Source organism: Eublepharis macularius, chromosome 17 (assembly GCF_028583425.1).
Source record: "Eublepharis macularius isolate TG4126 chromosome 17, MPM_Emac_v1.0, whole genome shotgun sequence".
Lineage (NCBI taxonomy): Eukaryota > Metazoa > Chordata > Lepidosauria > Squamata > Eublepharidae > Eublepharis > Eublepharis macularius.
Window position 1 is genome coordinate 24,232,359 of NC_072806.1, and position 23,202 is coordinate 24,255,560.

The 23,202-nt window shown below is 41.4% G+C and overlaps 1 protein-coding gene across 2 annotated transcripts in view; it reads right to left on the reverse strand.

Annotated features, from left to right (window-relative positions):
* ANKFY1 (ankyrin repeat and FYVE domain containing 1) overlaps positions 1–21,598 on the reverse strand; it is a 51,780-nt gene extending 30,182 nt beyond the window's left edge. Inside the window, exons 1-5 of one of the 2 annotated variants that reach the window (XM_055001058.1) lie at positions 21,548–21,598; positions 8,810–9,002; positions 5,754–5,872; positions 828–963; positions 265–388 (exon numbers count right to left, since the gene is read on the reverse strand). In XM_055001058.1, the coding sequence (XP_054857033.1) occupies positions 265–388; positions 828–963; positions 5,754–5,872; positions 8,810–9,002; positions 21,548–21,557 (582 nt within the window). In that variant the 5' untranslated portion in view covers positions 21,558–21,598. Of the gene's footprint in view, positions 1–264; positions 389–827; positions 964–5,753; positions 5,873–8,809; positions 9,003–21,406; positions 21,487–21,547 lie in introns of those variants that run through there. The other variant, XM_055001059.1, reaches the window with a different exon arrangement.
* Between the last annotated feature and the right edge of the window lie 1,604 nt (positions 21,599–23,202).

The window sequence follows — 23,202 nt, forward strand, 5'->3', positions numbered from 1 at the left end:
GTGGCATACCAAAGGGTCACATGTGGCTCCCAAGCCACTGAGTATCACTGTAGGACAGTCTTTGTTGCATTTTTGATTTGGCTCTTAAAGTGAAATAACTAACAAAAAATGCAGATCTTCAATCTAGCCCTATCCTTTACAGAGAATTTTGCCTTAGAAACAGGAGGACAAAGGGCCACTTATGATAGCTGGAATAAGTATGCCAGGCCCTGGAATATCAGGGATATCATCTCCAAGCACTCCTTGCCTGATCTCAGCACTTACCCAGTGACTGGCAATGATCTCAGCGCAATAGTTCATTAAAGTGCCGGCATTCAGCTCTTCGGCAGTCTGATAGAAGCGGATGCAGTTTCTGACATTAACTAGCGACATAACTCCCTTCTCACACCTATCAAGAAAAAGAGCGTGGGAGGGGCAGGAACATAAGTCAGTAACAAGAATGAGGTTTAACTATCAGATAATTTATATTAACAGTGGTTTTGTTCTACTGCAAGACTAAGGCCAAAGCAGCCCTCACTCCTGTGCTTTCATTAACATAACGTTTGAGAGATATTAGAAAGAAAGAAGGCGCTGCCTATGCACAGCAGCATTCTTAGCTTCAGGGAATGCTTGGACCATGGTCAAAACCATCAGCCTGCAGGCAATAATTGACTATCATGCCATCCCTAGGATCACCTACAGACATATTTGCATTATGCCAACATCTAAATGCAAAGCCACCTCCCCCAAAGCCCCAGGAACTAATGATCTGTATTAGGACCAATAGCCAATTTGCATCCAGCTTGGCTAATTACAAGGCAGACGCAACAGGTTATTCAGAGGCTTGCCTTTCTCGGAGGAGCTGCAGCTGAAACCGGTTTGCAAGTTTCATCAGCTCCGTCAGGAACACATCGTCTTCCCTCAGCTCCAGCTCATCTGTATAGATCCAGCGCAGCATCGCCATGGTTACCTCGGGGTCAGCATCTGGGCAACAAGAGTGAGGTATATTACTGGAGGGAGCTTACTTTAGGGGTCACCAACCAGGGAAACCCTGGGTCAGATTCAGCCTTCTGGTGAGTGTCTGACCAGCCACTAGAAACCCAAATAGACATGGGCACGAAATGGAAAAAGCCCGAAACGAGAGTTTCGTGTTTCGTCATGATCCACGAATTGCGAATTACAAAATTTCACAAAATTGACACGTTTGCCAAAATGATGTGTTAGTTTCTTGATTCATCAGAACCAAGAGGCATTTCAACGGCCCCCTTCATACCCAGAGATGTCAAACTCACAGGGAGACTTCAGCAGGCTCTTCTCCACCCACCCTCCCAGTTTGCAACACGTTGATCAGAAAGGTCACTGAAACATGAGGCAGAGAGAGGTGCCTTTTATAAAAAACGCTGACAGAGCAGAACAGGAGGTCTGTGGTTGGCTGACAGACCTGCCTAACAGGGTTTGGAGGGGCGAGATTGGTGTGCCCATGGCAACAGAAGGTCCACCTCCTTGGTTGCCTAGGAGATTGACACCCTCCCCCCCAGCTCCTGTATAGGGCAGAATGGAAGCTCTCCAGATGACTAGGAGAGCTGCCAATCAAGGTTAAGTGGGCTATGATCAGGGTTTCCAAAGGCAACAAAAGGTCTGGCCCATTGTTACCTAGGGAATCAAGGATCGGCGCCAGCCTGTCTGAAATTATGAATCGTTCACGAAGCTAATGAAACAGGCCAAAAATGTTGTGAATTTCGTGATAACCGCAGCCCCACAAAACATGGTTTTGTGATACACGAAACGGCCCATTTCGTGACGAAATTTGCTTCGTATTCCAATTCGTGCCCATGCCTAAACCCAAATGCAAAATAACGATAAAGCATAGAGTAGTAGCTACACAAAAAGATTTGTTGGCAGACTGTAGAGCATCGGCTAGGAAATGGGAGACCCATGTTTGAAACCCCACTCTGCTGTGGGTGACCTTGGGCCAGTCACACACTCTCAGCCTAACCTACCTCACAGGATTGTTGTAAGGATAAAACAGAGGCGAAGAGAACCATTTTTTAGGATTTATTATCTGCAGAGTATGATAACAGTTTTAATTAAATCTCTTCTTTCTTTTTATGTAGATAGGAACTGTGGTTTGTATATGTGATCTTTTTCTTGCTGGTCATTTGACCGTAATAAATCTGAATTTGGGATTTTGGAAGAGAACAATGTAAGCTGCGTCGGGCTCCCACTGCGGGCAAGGTGGGATATAAATGAAGTGAATAAAATCAATAACATTCTAAACCCAGTCCTTCTCTGAAACTCAAAGCATTTCTCTCTAGCTCATATCTTGCTTTCAGCTTGCCTCCAAAATTATAGTTTTCTAGTTCTTGGGGAGACAGTGCTTGTCAACTCCCAAGACTTTAAAACGGAAGCCTTCCCTATTGCTTCCGGATCTTAGGTAGACGGTTCTGATGTTTGGTTTATTTGTTGAAATTATTTTATTGTGAGTTAATGGATAGTAACATAGATTGTTTTTATCTTCGAACAGTTCAAAAATTGACATGGTGTTAGTAAACATTAACATAGCAAATTTCTCCAATGGGCACATCATTCGCTTATAACACAAAAATTTTGGCTTGATCAGCTACATATCTTAATATTATGCAGCGTATTAAAGCATTCTGTGTTTGTAAAGGTTCTGATAGGCCACTTAACTTTTTGACCAATATATCCACACCAGAGTGGCTTCAGTTATACACCAACAGGCTTTCTCTAAGGCTCAAGATGTTAGTAGATATGCTTGTTCTAGTAATGCGCGGGCGGGGGGGGGATCCCTTGCAGCAACACCATGATACCTCTTGTTTCCCAAGACAAGGAAAATGCAAGCCCTCCCAAGTCTTGGGCTAGATGGGGCTGCTGGGACCCGTTCCATGTTAGTGGGGGTGGCTGACATGGGTTCTCACAGTGTCTGATGGATATCATGCAACATGGTCAGTGGCTGTGCAAGTTATTGGGCTGGAGGTCTCACCCTTGAAATGCTGCATCCTGTGGAGTCTGTGACATGGAATTCCTACCTCAAGAGGCAGGTGGTTCTTGAAATACAGCTTTTCTGCAGCATGGGAGCTGACTTCCCGCCCACCCGCTGGAAAGAAGACCTGCTGAAGCTCTAATATTAGAAGCAGCCGTGCAGCTAGAAACGCAAGCGGTATGATACTGACCATGGGGAGCAGCCCCACATTAACACACATACACTATAAGTCAATGAAACACTAAAAAGGCAATTTGTCACTCTTTTTTTCTGCAGCATCCTTTTCAGTAGCAGTTTCAGAAAGGAAAGCCACTCCTAAAATATTGTGGTTTCGGCGCCAGCCCATTTCTTATATCTAATGATCAATCCTGACAACATTTTTTTTTAAAATTAGACCTGCTGTGGCTTATGTTTTTATTCCATTTTTATTGCTAACATTTTAAATGATTAACACTGCTAATCCTGCAACCTTTTTATATCGCCTCAATGGAGTTTTTAATTTCTTGCAAGCTGCCTTAAGAGCGTGAGTTAAAAAGGGAATAAAAGCAAAGGGTTTTTTTTTCCAGAATGCTTGTGCAATCTTAAGTAATGCTGAAAATCTTTACCAATCCTCAGCCAACTAAAGCTTTCTTGAGCTCTTTTATCAAGTCATCAACAACCTAGATTGAAAACAATTTATACACACTTTTTAAAAATAAAGTCTCAGCAATTAAATTGAGCAAATGAAACAGGAAGAAGTTGGATTCAGCCTTCTGAAGTCACACACTGTAACCTTTAAAGTTCTAAATGGCCTGGGAATCATACTTCTTCAAGGCAATGAAGTGTCTTGTAGTGCTTTAAAGACTAATGAATTCACTGTGGCAGAGTCTTTCATAAGCCACAGCCCTCTTCCATCAGATGCAATTCTCAAGGATCACCCACTCCTACACAAGCATGAACCCAAGTGCCCATGTAATCACTTAATAATAATAATATTTAATTTATATACCGCCCTTCAGGATGACTTAACACTCACAGAGCGGTTTACAAAGTATGTTATTATTATCCCCACAACAAAACACCCTGTGAGGTGGATGTGGCTGAGAGCTCCTAGAAGCTGTGACTGGCCCAAGGCCACCCAGCTGGCTTCAAGTGGAGGAGTGAGGAATCAAACCCGGTTCTCCAGATTAGAGTCCTGCACTCTTAACCACTACACCAAACTGTGGACCCTGTCCACAATTCAGCTAATAGAGAGTGGGCAGGGGTGAGCAACCAGTCTACTCTTGTTTAATCTGTACTGACTGGCTGCTAAATTTCTTGGCTCAAAATGCCAGTTATCGTTAAAGTCTTAAATGATGTCAGACTGCAAGATCTCAAGTTCTGCCTCCTTTCAAATCGGTCGGTATACAGAAATCACGGTACTCAGTGATCCACGTTATCGAAGGTCCAGCAGGTAGGAACAAGAGAGAGAGGTGGAATTCCTTTCCAAGGGAGGTCCACTTCAACCCATCCTTGTTAACATTCTGCCATATGTTAAATATGGTCCTAACCCAGCTATGCTGCTGACCATTAGAGATTTAACAACACTGGTCTTCGTGGTGCTAGCTGATGACTTTGTTTTATTTGGTTACAGTGCTCAGGTGTTTTTAATGGCTGTAGCTTGCCCTGAGGGTCCTTTTCTGAAGGGTAAAATATGAACTTTTAACAGGCTAACAACCAACGTATACCTGTCTGAAGCACAATGGATGACCATACGAAAGGCTTCTCTGTGGCAGGGATACAGCTCTGGAATTTCCTCCCTAGCAAGGTTTGCTTTGCCTGCATTTGTTCACATTGTAAAGACTTAAAATAATATTTTTCTTTATACTGAAGCTTTTGCAAGTTATGCTGCTGTGATATTCATTGGGTTTCAATCCAGTCTTTTAACCCTGGTTTCTAAGTTAATGTGGGCAAACTGGTTATTCTTTTTAATTTGGTTTGTAATACAATTTTAGGATGCATTTTTCTGCATTATTGCTATGATGACTTGCATTTTTAACGTCCCTTAACTTACCCTGGAATACTATTTTATGAAAGAGCAGGATATAAGTGCTTCAACAAATAAAGCTTCCATACTTTTCAGCAGACCCCAGCCCCTTCTCACGGTTGCAGTTTGCATTGCTCCACTCTGCCAAACAACTCCCTCTCAACAAAACTGCAAATCCTGCAAAAGCCTCAAGTTTGCAGCAACGTTTAGGGAAGTGTATGCAAGTCTGCTGGTGTTCTGATCACACCACTCAATTTTTAGGAAAAAAAGCTGCCTGCTGCCAGCCTTCGGAGAAGACAGGGTGAGGAAACTAGAACACCAAATAAACATACTTCAAGTTTCCAAAAACATACTCACTGCAGTTACAACAGAGCTTTTACTTGGAACTGGTCCATGAGCAACTCTGACAGAGCAATCATCAAAACAAAGGAATAATCAGGCAGTTACAGACAGCTTTGTTAGGGGGCAATGACAAGATCTTGCTTGCTAAGATGAACAGACCACCACGCTTAGCATCCACATCATTAAAGTGAAAGGAGGACGGGCCACTGATTTAAGTAGCATTAACACTCGGCTCTCAAAGGCTGCTAGCATGTTTCAGAGACAAAAGCTTCGTAATTAACAGATCAAGTGCCTCTTTCTGTAGGCGGAGCACCTCCTCCAGAAGGATAGGATGCAGCCCCTCCTCTTCCAAAGAGGCTTTTCACCAGCTCTTCCAGAGGCAATGAAAGCATCTCACACACAAGGCGCACATCAGAAACTAACCTGACAGATCCAGCTCCTCAGTCGACACCAGGTTGGCCAGACTCCAAGCCTCGCTGCGAGCTGCCAATACAAATTTGTGAGCGCTGATATACTTGTCTCCAACCTTTATCTTCAGGTCACTGGAGAGATACAACACACACAACATACACCTGGGCTTAGATGACTTAATGACTCCACATAATTGTAATTAATTCAGGAGAGTCTGATGGGGGGAGGGGGGAAGCACCACCATATCAGGAGCATTGCTATGCTTTGCTCTTAGTGGCTCCTTCCAGTTCCAAGAACTACAGAACAAAAGGCAACTCCACCCTTCCTTCTTGCTGAGACATTCTAAAACATGATGGAAAGAAGTTAGAAACCAAGACTACGGCCTATACATTAGGCTTCTCAAAGGGCTTTTCCTTGCAATTCCAATCCATTACACAATCCATCAGCTTCGGAAGAAAAGTGTCACAGAGAATGCAAACACCCCCTTTCTTTCCCCACTGATCTTGAGGTCTCTTACCAGCTATAATAAAGTCTTGCAATCCTATAGAGGCTAATATGTTTATCGTGGCATAACTTTTTGTGAGTCATCTGATCAGCTACATAGTGTTACACTCAGAGGACAGAACAACTTATTCCAAAAGCTGCAAACAGCAGAAGAGTTATTACAGAGAGAAGTGTCTGAAACATAACACAGAGGAAAACAAGATCCAGTCAAAAGAATAAGTGAGGTGCACACATTGTATGCATTTCCCAAGCTAATCTGATAACTGTTATTTCCAGAAAGTTTATATTTATTGCTTTTTACCACCAAAAATTAGTTCTCAAATCAGCACGGTAACAATTTCAAATACAGATCTATAAAATATGAATAGGTGCAGAGGAAGGCCACAAGGTTCCATCAGGCTTGGCCACAGCTGCTTCTCACTCAGGCCTCTGGAACAGCAATAAAATCCATGCAGCCCAAATAGGCAACATCAGCAAGAGCCCACATTTCTGATGTGTCCCTCTAAAAGCTAAATACATCACTGTTCCCTTATTCCACACTGCCCTCAAATACACAAAGCTTTAAATCCTTCACTAGTACGTGAAGTGAGATCCCCATTTTCCTTTTTAACAAAGAACATTTGCTACAGACCAATTTCACCAAGCACAGAGCAAGTACGGCATAATGGATAGTGTGTCAGACTGACTAGGGAGAACGGGGTTGAGGAGAATACTGGATTGCCTTGGGCCTGTCACATGCTCTCAGCCTCAATTAACTCACAGAATTGTTGGCAAAAGCAAGGGAGGAAAGTGGAGAGTCTGACCAGGTATGCCAGGCTCAAGCTCCTTGGAGAAAGACAGGATAAGCCCTGCCCCAGGTGGCTTACAAAACACACACCACAAAAAAAGAGGAATATTAATTCTGATCAGTTTTAAGAAAAGTCGCATAGACATTAGTTATTAAAAAAACAATTAAGTACAGTAACTTCAAATGAATTTCAAAGTTGATTAAAACATGGCTAAGAAGATCCAACGGTGTCTGTTCAGGGACAGTGGAAGGATAAGGAAAGATGATGATACCTACATCTCCAAAAGGAAGAAACAAGATTAAAAGGGAGAGGAGGGCAATGTACCATTCTACACCAACAATATAGCACAGAAATGCTGCCAGCCCAGAAATAAGAGAAGCCACTGAAGCATTCAGACAGGATACAGGTAACATTGTAAATGAATCACTTTAACGGAGCAATTCACACATGGTGAACCTACCATCCAGATACATCACTTACTCAACAGAATGGCTGTCAGTGCCACATCTAGTCCTCTCCAAGCTCTTTAGCAAGAAGATGCAGATTACGATCATTTTTGTCACACAAGTCATCTGCTCAGTTCTAGCAAGGGGTACCCTCATCTGACAATCATTAGACTGTATACCTACATGGCAGGGGCTGCTATCCTTTTTAACCACAGTAAGCACCTAGAGCCATAGCGTGCAGTAAAATCATAAGCACAAAACCACAATTCCTCAGCATGTAATGCAGGACAGATCTATTTCATCTTTGCTGAACTGCAGAAACTAGCCTAGGCCTCAAGAATCAAAAAAGGGGTTGTTTGGCCTGTCACAAAATGGGCATTTCAAGCTACAGGTTTTATGGTATTACCCTCTCACCCATAAGGGGAAGGGTAAGAAAATAAGTCAGAGTACTTGGGTCTCACACACAATCTTTTAGTCAACACCACAAAGCCATGTGCCAGACCCTAGTTCCAGAGACAAGACCAAATCTTTTACTTTTAAATGTTTACAAGCATCAGTGTCTAATATAATGTCTATGGCAAGCCTGCATAATTTTGACACTCCTGCACAGTAAACAGCATCTAGAATAGTATGCCCTATGTAAATATTGTAGCAGCATCTGTCCGTTAATCCAATCTAGAAAATACACATGCACACACACACACGCGCGCACACTCCAACTGTACTAGGTACAAGAACAAAAACTTATGCAAGATTAAGAATTTGTTAGTCTCGAGTGTTTTTGCTACAACAGGTTATCTACCTCATTGGAAGTGGTTTACAAGATATAGAATGGTTTCTATTGCTAGCTAGTGGGAACACATTTTTCAGCATTCATTAACTATCCACAGCTCTTGTCTCCATCTTTATCTGTAAAGAATTGATGTGTTTTACAGCATATATCAGGTCCTTGTCCCAAGGTTACAATCTAAAGCTTGCCATACTGGAGAAATGGTGAGGGGGGGAAGTAGGAATAAACAGGAAGAGATATGAGTTCATTCTATTATGAATACTTAGTTTTGACAGGGAAAGAGATTATGCCAAAGCCTTCATGGAAAAGGTGGATTTTGAAAAAAAAATGAGTAGCATCATGCTGCTCTTCTGAAAGATAGTTCCATGTATAAAAAAGTACCATGGGAGAAAGAGTGGAAGCATCTGAGGAAGCAAGAGACCAAGGACGGCGCAGTTGGAGGAGACAAGTTCCCAGGCATATCAAGACATGAGCAGGACAAAGTCAAGGAGGGTTTTGAAAGTAAGGAAGGAGTCTTTCTGTCAGATTAAGGCTTCTTACCTGTACTGCTCCTGTTCATACAGCTCTGCCACAATGGCAAGCAACCGACTGATGAAGGAGTCGCTGGCACTCTCTTTGTTCGACTGAGCAGCCAGGAGGGTGCACCTTCTCTCTGTCTCCGTAAGTTTCTTCTGCAGCTTGACATATTCCTGACGGAGGAGCATCAAGTGTTTCTCCAGTTTGGCCACTTCTTCTGCAAAAAAAGTCAACCAAACACAATGCATAGACAGGAAGGGGATTCAGCTCAACCACAGAACTCGTGCTTTGCACAAAGATGGATCTCAGGTTCGGTCCTTGGCATCTGCATTGGAAAGAACAGTAGCAGGTGCTTGGAAAGACTGGTCTCTGCCTGAGTTCCCAGAGCATTCCTGCCAGTCAAAGTAGACAGTAGGAGTTAGATGAATCATTGTTTTAATTCTGCAGGAGGCAACTTCATATGTCCTTGGGGAGGGGACAGAGCTCTGCAGGATAGTCCAGGCCTCGTATTCTGAAGGACCCAGGCTCAAACTTAAGCATCTCGAGGTGAACGATGTAGATGCAGAAAGGTTGGGAAAACCTCTTGCCATGGTTATGCTCTTTAGAAATGCACCCCAAATGGAGACGGATACAATAATTTTTCAGGTATTGGAACTACCCCAGAGGAAAGGAGATTTGCTGTGGGACACATTGGCCCTAGTCGTTCTCTGCCCCTCCTGGAAGGAAGGGAGAGAAACAGGTGTGGCCTCACCCACTGCCCAGTATTTCAGTCACTTGCACAGGGTGGCTCAGCTATTACATTAATATGCTGCATTCAAGTGGCAATAATAAAAAGGCTTCCCTTTGTATTTCATCGACCTTTATGCTGCTGAAGTCACTGGCAAAGACTGATAGCTTCCATTAAGTACCAGGCAGCAAGATTTCCCAATCAGTGATGTTAAAAGGTATAACCTGAGTGTTGATACATTTTTAGAGTAAAATTTATGGAGGCGAATGACAGCAATTACCATTTTTAAATGGTTGTAAATTTTTTTGTACATATCACATCATCAAGTAGCCCTGTGCAAAGGGAGCAAAAAAAAAAAAAAAGAGCTTGAATCGCTAAATGCAACTCTGCAGGTCTGTTCTGCAGCTCTGCCAAAAGCCACTGACATCAGCATCAGGAAGAGTTCACACCTTAGCAGGACACGGCAGAGGCAAACCACCCAACCTGTTCCAGGAAGAGACATTCGGTCCTCGCTGAATATACTATAGGCAAACAGGTAGCAAAGGAGCACAGGCAAAAGATATGAAGCCCTAACCCACTGTGCAATATGGGGGTCTTAAACTTTAATCTATTATCACCTACAAAGTATGCAATATCACTGAATACCCCCCCCAATTCCAACATCAACACAAGACTCTGGACAACTCAAGTTTATCTAGATATATTTATGATATATACTGAAAAGGGCAAAAACGTTCCTCAAAGAAGAGACAATTCTTATTTGAACCTTATTGCCATTTTGGGGGGGGGGTATTCTTCCTGTTCTTCCTCATCTTTGTCACTAGTACAGTGCATTTCTTTCTGGAGGTTCCGTACACATACCTAGTTTCATAGATGGAGGAGTATTATTGGGGGTGGGGGTGTCCTAAAAGTAGAAGGGGCATTTGTGTTTGATTTCCATTTGCTGTGTGCCATTTCAAGGATGGGGGTGGGGGGCAATCCAGGAGTTCATACTCATGGCAGAGCAAGCAGTATATAACAGTTCTTCACTGTTAGCTGTCAGAAGCCACTGCAAGGGGGGGGGAGTGCCTGAAAAACCCGCCTCTCACTTGCCTCAAAAAGTTCAAAGAGCCCTCCAAGAATTGTAGATCACCCCAGAGGCCCCTGTTAAGCATCAATGCACTGTAATAACAGCCTGATACTTGTGAACAGGCCCACTTCAACAACAATTCTGCAGGCAGAGTGAAAGATCATATAATAAAGTACTACATTCAGCTACTTAACAGGTTGAGGCTGCTTGTTTAAACAGCAGAGAAAAACAAACGGAGAAGAAAGTCTATTGTTTTTTTTTAAAAAATGGAACAAACATTGGGAAGCTACAGTTTTAGGAACCACACTAAGCTACTCACCTATCACTTTGAACTGTCCGGGAACCATGAGTAAACACACAAGATCAAATGTTGAAACTGACCAATAGGTCAGTCAGTTTCATTCAACAGATGCTGGAAGGGTGCTGTAATGACACACTAACCTTGATCTTCTGCACTTGATGAGTTGCCTTCACTAGCATACTCTGCAAACTGATTAAGCTGAAGACCAATCCCCTTTGGCTATGCTGAGATGGCTGAGATCCCTGTTATAAAAACCAAATTTCATGTAGGGTTTGCATTTGTCTGCTCCTCCCACGCCTTCTGCAAATAACCTCTCTCCTTTACCTGCATGTGTTGGGTCAAATCACAACAAATGGTCTCTCTATAAAGTCCAGATAAGAGGGTATCAATACAAAAACAGGTCTAAATATTACACAGAGGTCTGCTCACAGGGTTAGCAGCAGAGGTAAACTTGGCATAATAAGGCATCACTCAAAAAAAAAATAAAGAGGAAGTTCTGCTATTTCTGACCCAAATTGCCAAAAAAATTTATGGCTCAATACAAGTCATGATTTGTGTTTCACCACTAGGCTGTTGCAATTACTATAGAAGCACCAAAATATATGACATCAAATTGTCCAACAAGTTCCTTGAAGATCCTATTTGGGTAGAAAGGCAGCATATAAAAGTTTTAAAGAAATAAAACAAAAATAACTATATGAAAGAGGGGGGAATCATTCATAATCCAGGAGAGATCCAGGAAAAGCCTCTTAAGAATTCTTTATTGTGGGAAAATCTGAAGTACTAGAGAAAGAAAAGTGGGGGGGAAAGGATCGATATGCCTGCTGACATCTACGCTGGAAAGACTGAAAAAATATCCATGCGGCAGATATGGCTTCCTATTCAAATTCACATGCCAATGACTGCAAATGTTCCAGAAGACAGAGGATGTTGAAAGCAACCCCGTATCAGTTAAAGGAGAAAGGGGGAGTGAAAAATCAGCCTGCTCAAGCCCTTCAGAGCTTTAAAAAAATTGGAAGGGGAGATTTAAAAGGGGGTGGAATTTCCAAATTGCTCCTTCTTCCCAAAATTCTTCCGGCTTTTGTTCTTCTGTTCAGACACCTCCATTCAACTCGGCTTGTTCTTTTTGCTCCCACCTGACAGTGACTGGCAGGCACACCATTTTAATATCACCCTACCTCTTTCCTTTCTATTTTACACACACACACACACACACCCAAAGCATTAAGGACATATAAAAGCAATCTGCTTCTTACTGTCTGAAAGCTCACTGACCTTATGAGGCAATGCAGAGCTATCTTTCCCTCAGGAAGTTTCGCAAGCATTGCACAATGTAATTTTGAAACCACTTAGGTAAAACAAATCATCTTTACTGTGGCTGCTGTTTTTAATGTCGTTAATTTAAAATGCTTTCTAACCGTGTGTCAAGGCAGAATAAAAGTGTTTTTAAATACATTAATTTGGTACCACTTGGGAAAAAAAAATAGGGAATCCAACTCATTTCAATTATTCTGGAAGAAGTCTGCATCAACTGTAACCAGTGCACAAGGTCAGAATGCATGCTGTGTGAGGAGAAGAGAGCTCAAACAAAGCACTACCTATTATATTAGTGCAAGCAAAGACACTTAAGCAATTTAACTAACCAAGGGACAGGGAAATATCAAAGAGACAGTCGCAACAGGAGCATTTTACACTGCAATGGAATGTATGTTGACTGTGGAGGCCCCATCACATTGGGAGCTGGCTGTCAGCCAAACTAAGCCGTCCACAGAACCTCCTGGGAGACTCAACTGGGACAAAAGGTAGTGATTGTGCATTCCAGAAGGGTGGCCATGATAGTAACAAATCAAAAGACAGAAGCAGCAATGCAGATTCTTATAGCACAACCGCTATGGAACATGTCAGTGGGAGAAGTGGCAACAGAATAGGACAGGCCTGAGGTTCCCAAATACTTTCAGCTAATTGCAGGCTTGAACAGAAAAGCTTCTTACAAAATTTAGCTCCACAGACACACTTGCATACAGTTAGCCGACTGGTTTAATTTATCATAAACAATCTAGCAATTTCCCCACATCCTATAACCCAAAAACCAACATCTCAATATCAGAAAACATTATACAAAATAAGAACATGGGCACATTGATTCACATTTCAAATTTTCCTTTTTTTCTAGCAGAACGTGACAGTTGTTCCAAAATTAAAATACATAGGAAACTGAATATTCATTAGGATTTGAGCCCACTGGCACCTTAGAGACCCACAAGATTCTTCAGGGTGTAAGCTTTTGAGAGTCAAAGCTCCTTTCTTCTTGTGGTCTCCAACGTGCCACTGAACTTAAATCCTGCTGTTCCACTACAGACCAACATGGCTACCTACCTGAATATTCATTGTTGAGACAAAGTGAATTATATCAAAACACAAACTACCCATGATATATAATTTCAGAGCCAAGAAATAAAAAGTATCTTCTCTACACGACCACAAAAGGGGTAGAACATTTTAAAAAGTAAAAACTGTCTTGATGGTAGTTTCAGATGGGTATCTGATGAAGGATGCTTTAACTCTCAAAAGCTCGTACCTTAAGAAGCTAATTTGTCTAAGGTGCTATTGGACCTGGATCTTTCCTTGATGGTTTAACTGTGGACTGATGAAATCTAATAATTCTTGTATCTGATCACCCACAAGACATCTTCACTGGCCTAAGCCGACACTCTGGTACCTAGCCCAGCATCCTTTAGCCATTTATCATGCAAATCCTGCTAAAAAATTCCTCTGTCTAGTTAGTAACTCCTGGAGCACTAGAAAGTCAATAAAAACAAAGTGGTTTGCTGGCCAGAATATCAAGTTATTGAGTGGGTGGATCTGATAGTGATAAGCAGAATAGTTTCCCTGCAATTCAATTGTTTTTAAAAGAAATAATGTACTTAAGAGCCTAATCTAAAGCATCTAGGCTCCCATGAATCTGGGATTTTTTCCAGCCTCATCTGACGTCTTAGGACAACACACCAAGTCAATAGTTCCTCAGCCACACAGTCTGTGCTTGGAATGATCAATAGTTCATCAATGAACTACAGCTCACACTGGATAATTATTCCTCTCTCAGCCAGGCCTCGGGTGACAGGCCTTCCCTTGTTTACAGACCATCCTTGAACCTGGGACAGCTCTTGCCAACCACTATGGACCACCAAGCAGACACAAGCCCAGCAACCACACTCTGCAACAAAGCAAAATGCCAGTTTTATCCCTTAATACACCCAAGGTAATACTGTTATAAGACCTATCAGCAGCAGCTTTACCACCATGGGCTCATCCTCAAAAACTTGTGACATGCGTCAACAATGTCTTCTTGTTCTGTGCATAAGACAAATAGCTCAGTTTTTATGTAAAAGAATAAATGGATACTGAGTTGTCTTTCAAAATTGCAACATTCAGAAAGCAGTGGGAGAATATTTCAATCTACATAGGGGACATTGTTTCTGACCTGAAAGTCATACTTCTTCAACAGGTAATGTTTTTAATAAAAGGCATTCCCATTTTTTTTTTCCTCAGTCAAGAGTGAAACTGCTTCTAAGGTGGTTCCACATGTGGTGTTTAGCTATTCACCTTCAAAAATTTGCTGCATGTTTTAAGCAAGTAAAACTTTGTTTTAAAAGCTTCGTAAGTTTTTTCTTCAATACTCCCCTAAATTAAATTTCCCGATCTGATAAATTGGGGGGGGGGGAAATCCTTGGAAAATACCCACCCATCCAGGATACATGTGTCCAGTCTCAATAAACTAGCTTCACACATTAAGTATAAAAGGGCAAGAAAATCATCTCTTTCCTTTCTCCAGGGAATTTAGCACACTGATTTTTTGCCTTACAAAAACACTGTAGGAGTGACTTGGCCCAGGCCATGAAGTAAGCTGCTTCAGTTAGTAAGATTTTGAATATGAGCTTGCCTAGTCAAAGGCTGCCACTCCACACTGACTCAACCATCCTGATTCTGGCTAAGACAGGATGTTGAGAGGTTACAGTGCAAAGTGCACAGAAGTTGTAAAGTCATTCAGAAAAACCAATTTATGTCCAATTTTTGGAAGAAACCTGAAATTCAAAGAGTAATTGTTGCATATGTTTCACTCATCAGATAAAAACTTTATTACCTTAAGAACAAAATGTATTATATGCATCTTAGTTAGCACAATGGCATTGTTGGGTATATATTTAAGCATTTTATTCCTACAATGAAAGGCAGTGTGTTATGATGAGTAGAAATATCACACTATGACTTGGAGACCTGGGTTCAAATCCCCAACAATACATGGAGCTCAGTATGTAAGCCTGTGAACTACTTCAAAGGGTTGTTGCAAGGATAAAATCAAAGAGCAAAGCATGTACACCTCTCTGAACTCCTCAGAAGGATAAAAATGTGACTGACAGATACGCCCAGTAGACCAGCAAGCTGACCTATGGCATCCAAATCCACCTTAAGTTTGTGCTGGCTGGGAAAGTAATGGGAGAAAACATGTAAGAAGAAATAGAAACCAAACCATCAAATACTGTAGTAAACCAAAAGAAGTTTGTATTTAAGTCCTAATAAATCTGTCTTCCCAAGAGCTAGTGGTATCCAAAAAAATAAAGAACTTCAAAGCATCTTATACCAGATTCCAACGGGGTAGCTGTATTAGTCCTGCTGCAGCAAAGTTCAAGAAACGTCCCGTGACGCCTTAAACATTAACATTTATTGAAGCATCAGCTTTCAGTGGCCTAAGCCCATGTCATCAAATGAACCAATAAATCCAAGCCAGCAAGATTTATCCTCGCAAAGAGGGGAGACAAAGCAAACATTAATTTTTTTGTGCACATTTCTGTGCAAAACTGAAAAAACATACAGATATGCAGTAACAGCAACTGCAGTTGCTACATTAAGAAATTTAACAGCTACTGGGAGACTGAAAATAACTACCAGGCCTGTTGAGCCCCTAACCAATGCTAGCAACATAAATCAGAAATTCTAATTTGGTTTCCTGATGGAGTCTCTCTCCCCCTCTCAAGTTCCTCTACTGGATAATGCTGACTTTCACAGAACAACCACCAAGTGTTCTGGAGACTGAAATGTTCACCCAGAGCTTTTTATTTATTTATTGCACACAGTGGGGGAAATGGCTTCCAGTTCCAGTGACAAAATATCCTGTGTCTTCCCATTAACAGATCACACTGCTAAAAATGATCCCTATATTCTAAAGCTTAAGTCAACATCTGAATAACACTGATCTGTTCAGTAACATATCAACACAGGAAAAAGTGTCGTAGCCATGCAGAAAACTGGCCATATGAACCACTTTATCATTTAAATAATATTCTTCAAAATATTACTAACAAGTTGTCTTTTTTAACCAGAACCAGTTTCTGAAAAATCAACTAAGCTTCCGGCTGTGAACTTTCATTTTATCAACATAGTCTCCAGAGAATGGAAGAAGTCTTGTTTTATATGTTTGTTTTTAGATTGGGTGTGGATATTTTCAGGTTTTCTTGCATGCCACAGTAGTTGAGGAATCTGAAGTAGGATTTAAGTTATATGTCTCTTTAGTATAAGATGTGCAATCACTTAGTATAGTAACTCTGGTTCTCGAAAGCTTATGCTACAGTAAAGTTGGTTAGTCTTAAGGGTGCTACTGGACTCTTTTCTATTTTAGTATAGAAAAGTATTCTGCACAGTTATTAGAAAATATTTTCAGTGTAAAACACTGAGTAATCTTCTCTTAACATTTGACTCATTCTAAAAGATAATTTAAAAAAAAATCATTTGGAAAATATATCCCAAGTTTTCAAGTTCTTCAGGTTGAAAAACAGAACAATTATTGAAAATAATTGTATTGATATACAAAGCGGATACAATGTATCTTACAGATTTTGGGCAGCCAGTATGGTACAAAAATATTAGATCTTGAGTACAGCTAACCCAGGATTAATTCTTCGCTAGCCATGGCTCCCTTGGTGGTTAGGGGTGTCTTACCCACCTCCTTTCTAACCTGCTATGCAGTTGTTGTACAGGGCTGCACACGCTTAAAGGTAACAATGCTGTGTAGAGGTTAAAAGGTCAGACGAGGATCAGGAAGACTTGCACCGCAATCTTAAACAGAAGTACACCCTTTGATTTCAATAGACTTACAAAGATACAACTCTGTATAGAATTGCGCTGCTGAAAAACTCCTATTCTGCCATATCAAAAAGAGTCTAGTAGCACCTTTAAGACTAACCATTTTTATTGTAGCATAAGCTTTCAAGAATCAAGTTCTCTTCATCAGATGCATGATCCCAGTTCAGATCATGCATCTGATGAAGAGAACTTGATTCTCGAAAGCTTATGCTACAATAAAATTGGTTAGTCTTAAAGGTGCTACTAGACTCTTTTTGATTTTGCTACTACAGACTAACACGGCTAACTCCTCTGGATCTATTCTGCCATGAAGCTCAATGGATGACTTGAGCCATCACACTCACAGCCTAACCTATCCCAAAGGAACACCATCATGCAGATGCAAGAAGAAGGTTGTGATAAAGGAAGATACAATATATTGTGGACAAACAGGAACGTTTTTACATTGTTGGTGAATGTGCCCACAAATCCAGGTGTACTGGGAAAAAGTCATTACTGCTAGAAAAGCGATAATAGGCTATACAACGTAATCCTGAAGCTATACTGCTGAACTTATGGAATAAAACCAATGTACCTACTTATAGCTTGTGTCACTAATGCTAACAGCAGCTAAGATAACTACAGCTCAAAATTGGAAAAGTGACAAAATACCTATTATCAGGCATTGGATGCTAGAAGTTTGGGACCTCTTAATATCTGATAAAATAACAGATCAAATAGCCTCATCAGAGAATCCCAATAATCCATCTTTCTTTTTGGAAAGATGGCTCCCCTTTCTAAAGCATATTACTAAACAAACTAATATAGACTGTATAGTACCTAACCAATATATTGACTTCTCTCTTTATTAATTATTTATGATCTGTAAATATGTTAATTATCTAATCTATGAACTGGTATTCATGTTTGGAGTCTTATTAATGTTGTATTATTGAGAGCCCGTTTGGTGTAGTGGTTAAGAGCACAGGACTCTAATCTGGAGAGCCGGGTTTGATTCCCCACTCCTCCACTTGAAGCCAGCTGGGTGACCTTGGAACAGACACAGCTCTCTGGAGCTCTCTCAGTCCCACCCACCTCACAGGGTGTTTGTTGTGGGGATAATAATGACATACTTTGTAAACCACTCTGAGTGGACATTAAGTTATCCTGAAGGGCAGTATATAAATCGAATGTTATTATTATATTTGTTGTTGTTTTATATTGTTAAAATTTAGAGAGAATTTTTTTTAAAAGGAAGATACAGTAAGTGCAGTGCAGTTATTAATACCTCTGCCACCTATTTATGTGACTAGTATAGCTTTCAAGTTTTTAATTAGAACACCTGTGCCAGAAACTCTTTAACACTTGCTTAGGAATACTTAAACTGTTACAAAATTCCATCACAGAAAGCACTTCTGTGAAGAAATTTGTTTTAATGCTTTAAGGAGTTTAAAAGCAGTGAGCACTGAAAAAAACAGAAGGCTGAAAATTACACAGTAACCTTATACGTATCAGAAATTTGCAATCCTGTAGTTGTGGCCTGACTTTCTCACACAAGCAAAGTCTTTGACGTAACTTATGCTCATCACCTTGTTGACTCCCCAGAAGGTCCCATCAGAAAACGGGAAGAAACTAATTAGAAGAGGGTTGGCTTTTTAGGTTTCCTTCTCTTCTAGTTTCTGAGGTGCTTGTAGTTTAGTTGGTTTTGCTCTCCTTGCCCTGAGTGAGCAGATGGTGGTAGATAAGCACAGCAAATGTGAGTGGGTAAGTTTTCAAAGTAAATAGGACTCTCTGTTGGTAAGCTGTGAGATATTTAACCACCAAGTATTCATTCATGCCAGGAAAACTGAATTGTGAGAGAATCTGGTGGTGTACCAGCTTCTTTGGGCTTTAGAGAATGAGGAAGTTTGTGGGCATCATGGGTCATATGCAGAGGACAAGCACTTTCTGTGGAATTACAAGCAGGGAGAAATTTTTTAGTCTCTAAGGCACCAAAAGACTCCTGTTTATTTTTTATCCAACACAGCTACCTAACCGGAATTGCTTAAGTAAACATGCATAGGAACATGTTCTCAATTTTTTACAACTGGAATTTTACAAAATATAATATAGTAAAATAAAACAAAGAAGGAGGTGATGGGATGTTGGGAATAAAATAGTCATGTATATACAATAGCAAGTCTGAGGTTAACTAATACCATAACGGAGAACTATACCAACCTCCTCTCCTTTCTAGGACTTTTTCCTAACATGCAGGAGCCCACTGAAGCCCCTAACTCACAGAAAACTTGCACGCAGAACTCAAACCTGGAAAAAAAACCAGACCTAGATGTCTATAAAAGAAAAGGGGGGGGGTAGGAATACATTCCCTTTGTTTTGTTTTTACACACAGATGGGCATAGCATGCTCCTGTTCACCAACATTTTAAAGACAAAAGTTAGAAAATGCTTATAACACTACTGTTACACCCTCCAGAAAGTCATATTGCATATACTTTTTATTTACTCAGCAGCTACCTTTACAGTCATGATGGGGCCAACTGTTCTTCTGGGTAAAGATAGACAAGAAAACAGTTATCCTCCAACATGTTATCACAAGCTCAAAGTAAGCCTCAACAGCAGCTGCATGTGATATAACAGGCTGCACCCTGCTTGACGCCTTAATGGTTCATTATATCTAATGCATTTTTTTTCACACACGTGCACTAGATATAAAACACATCAACCAAGATTTTCTTTCAAGGTCTGGCAGAGGGAACTGGACTTTGAAGAACATCACCACTAGCTACCCACCCTGGCAAAATTTGAGCAAGGCAAGTCCAAAGTAAGCATTTTTTGAAATATATGAATGAGACAGACAATAGGTAGGGATGTAAAAACATAAGCTGCATCTGATAAATAAGAACTGTTGGACTATGTGATGAACCAGAATGGCCTAAGAATTAAGACATGGAATATTAGTAAGTTATAAATTGAGGCTCACAAAGAAGCATAGGGAAAATAGAGCTCTCTCCGAGACCCACAGCTCCCCCTACTACAGAATACAATTAAATATTCCTGCTCAGTCAAGCCAGTGCTCCATTCCTCATAGATTCCCCACTCTCCTGCAAATGAAACTCAACCAGCCTCAGCACCCCATAGTTCCCGGAGCATAATTGTTCATCAGTCCGTTGCACTGTGGGAGAGGTGAGAGCGTACAATGCAACCTCTCCACATTTCCCCTGGTGAGCACCCAGAGCAAGCAAAAAACCCTGCCTGATTTATAGATTGTCCTTTTCAGTGCCCTACTAACAGGTCCTCAACCAAGATAAACATGTTGGTCCAAAGCAAAATCCAAAACCCATATAACAGCTTTTTTTTAAGGCCAACGAAGGCAACACAAATTGCACAAGCTTCACAATTCTCCAAACCTCTTCCTCAGACTGTATATTTGTTGGAGGGAGGATAAGAAAGACATCTCTCAGACCAAAAGCACCTTAAAGACCAACTAGATTTCCAAGGTATCAACTTTCAAGAGTCAAAACTCCCTGGACTCTCAAAAGCTCATAACTTGGAAATCTAGTTGGTATTTGAGGTAGTACTGAACCTGGATCTTACTCTATGACTACCAACTAACATGGCTACCCTCCCAAAACGACCTCTTAGACCATGATCTTAAAGCCTCATCCTCTTAGCTTGTTATCAGAATTACATATTTAGAAACTTTATATATCACCACTCCAGAGATCAGACTGAGGAAGATCACAAAGCAATACAACAACATAAAAATAAGATATAAGGATACATATAAAGAATGTTTAACAGTGCAATCCTAATAACACTTTCCTGGGAGTAAACCTGATTGAATAGATCTAAATAGGATTCTGAGTAGGCCGTCTTAGGATTGCTCTCTAAAAAAGGAACACGTGAAGCTTTGGGTCCTGTTGGGCCCAGTAAACCACCTAAAGTTCATTCCGTCATCTATTCAGGCTGACAGCAGCTCTTCCTATTCTCAGGCAAAGAAAGATCTTTGCTCAAGTCCTTCTACCTGGCGACTGCCAGAGGCCTTCTGCACGCAAAGCAGGTGCGAGGTGTCCCCTAGCACCTGAGGACCCTTCAGCCTGGAGATGTCCAAGGAGCCTTGTGCATGCAAAGCGGGTGCTCAGCCCCACAGGAACATTTTATAAAGTATAAATATAACATATTAAAAAAGCGACCCTGATACCTAAAGGCCCACCCCCCCACTGCTGACTTGACAGACCCGCTCTTCTACCCTCCTTCATAGAGAAGAGGCATACTCCATCCCCGCCGTTACACACACACACTCCCCCGGGGAGGGGAGGCTGCCGTTACTACTACACCTGAGGTAACCCCACCACCCCCCTCTAGGCAGACCCGAGAAAAACGAGAAGCGGGCAGGCACACCCACCCATCCTTCCCGTTTTACATTCTTCCCTCCCGCGGTGATATCTGCAGGAGGGGTCCCGCCAAGCCGCCGACGGCCGCAAAGAAGCCTGACAAGAACAAGCCCGCCGCCGCCGCCCCCCTTAAAGGCTTCCCCGCCTCGTACCGTCCGCCATGTTGGCCCGGGCCTCCGGCTTGGACCTCTCGCGAGATGTGAGGCGAGTGGCGACCCAGAAAAGAAAGTGGGGAGAGCGGGCAAGAAAAAGAGGGCGTTTTACAAAAGCGCTCGACTGCGCACGCGCCCTCCTGTGCAAGCCCCACCTACTCCACTTTCTCCCAAAGGAGGCTGTTAGAAGAAGGGAAAGATCGCGTGGGGAGCGGTGTTCTTCTGTCTGTAGCGATAGAAAAGAGCACAAGTCTAGTAGCACCTATGGTTAACAACATTTGTGGTAGGGTATGAGCTTTTCTGAGAGACAGCTCATTTCTTCAAGCTGTGTCTCACTAAAGCGCATACCCTACCACAAATGTTGTTAACCTTATAGGTGTTACTGGACTCTTGCTCTTCTCTACTATAGAAGGGAGAGCGCGAAGGGCTCGATTTTTCTTTCGTATCCTGCAAAGTGAAAAAACGGCAGCAGCAAGCCAAGCAGAGTGCCTCTGAGCATGTCCAGAGTGTTCTTCTCAAATCCTAAACAGAGTTACTCCAGTCTAAGCCCATTGAAACCACTGCAGTAACTCTGCTTAGGATTTCACTGTAATGTCAAAGATGTTTTATCTGATGAAGAGAGCTGTAGTTCTTGAAAGCTTATGCTACAATAAAGTTGGTTAGCCTTAAAGGTGCTATTGGACTCTTCCTATTTTGCCAACAAGGCAAACTCCTCTGGATTTATGTTTTATTTTAAGTAACCTTAGTTCCTGCTTTATGAAGGTACAAGACAGCCTTTTCCCCTCAGGGGCTCAAAAGTTGGTTTGGGTTTAAAGGGAACAAGGGCAAGGTGCATTTGAACATATTTGAACATGTATGTATTTAAAACTAATACATACTTTTTTTTTTGCAAACAAGCAAATCTGAAGAAGTGAGCTGTGACTCATGAAAGCTCATACCCTACCTCAAATGTTGTTAGCTTTATAGGTGCTACTAGACTCATGCTCTTTTCTATGAAAAACCTTTGTAAGGCATTCATGACAGTCAATAATAACAAAAAGTAAAATAAGGTGCCTTTGAACATGCATGTATTTATTCAAAACAAATAAATATAAATATGTGCAGGGTGCCTTTTTTCAAGTGGAATAGAGATTTGTTGGTTTTTAAAGGACTGAAGGGCAGTATGCCTCCAAGCGTACACAGAGTGTGTTTACTTGTGTGGTACCCATGACCACACAAGTGTCTCTGAATTATTTATTTGTGATTATTTCAAATCCTGCTCCACCACATACATATGCATGCAACATACATTTTCCAGAGAGAATACAGAGAGCCTCTCTGATGTCGTGGTTAGCGTGACTAGAATATGGGATGCTGAGATCTCTACCATACCATGAAGCTGATCTTTGGACCAGTCACTCTTGTCCTCATGTACTTCACAGGGTGGTTGCGAAGATAAAAGTACATCACCTTGAGTTCCTCAGAGAACTCAAGATAAAATAATATACTAGATTTAAAATAATATTTATGCACCATCTTCTCTATCATCTCCGTAACAGCTGATAAAATAGGTCCCTTTGTGAAATAGCTCTGAACTCCATGGAATTTACCCCTGAAAGCAACAATTTTGCTCCTCCATCATATGCACAGGAAATGCATGTACCCTGTTCCACCTA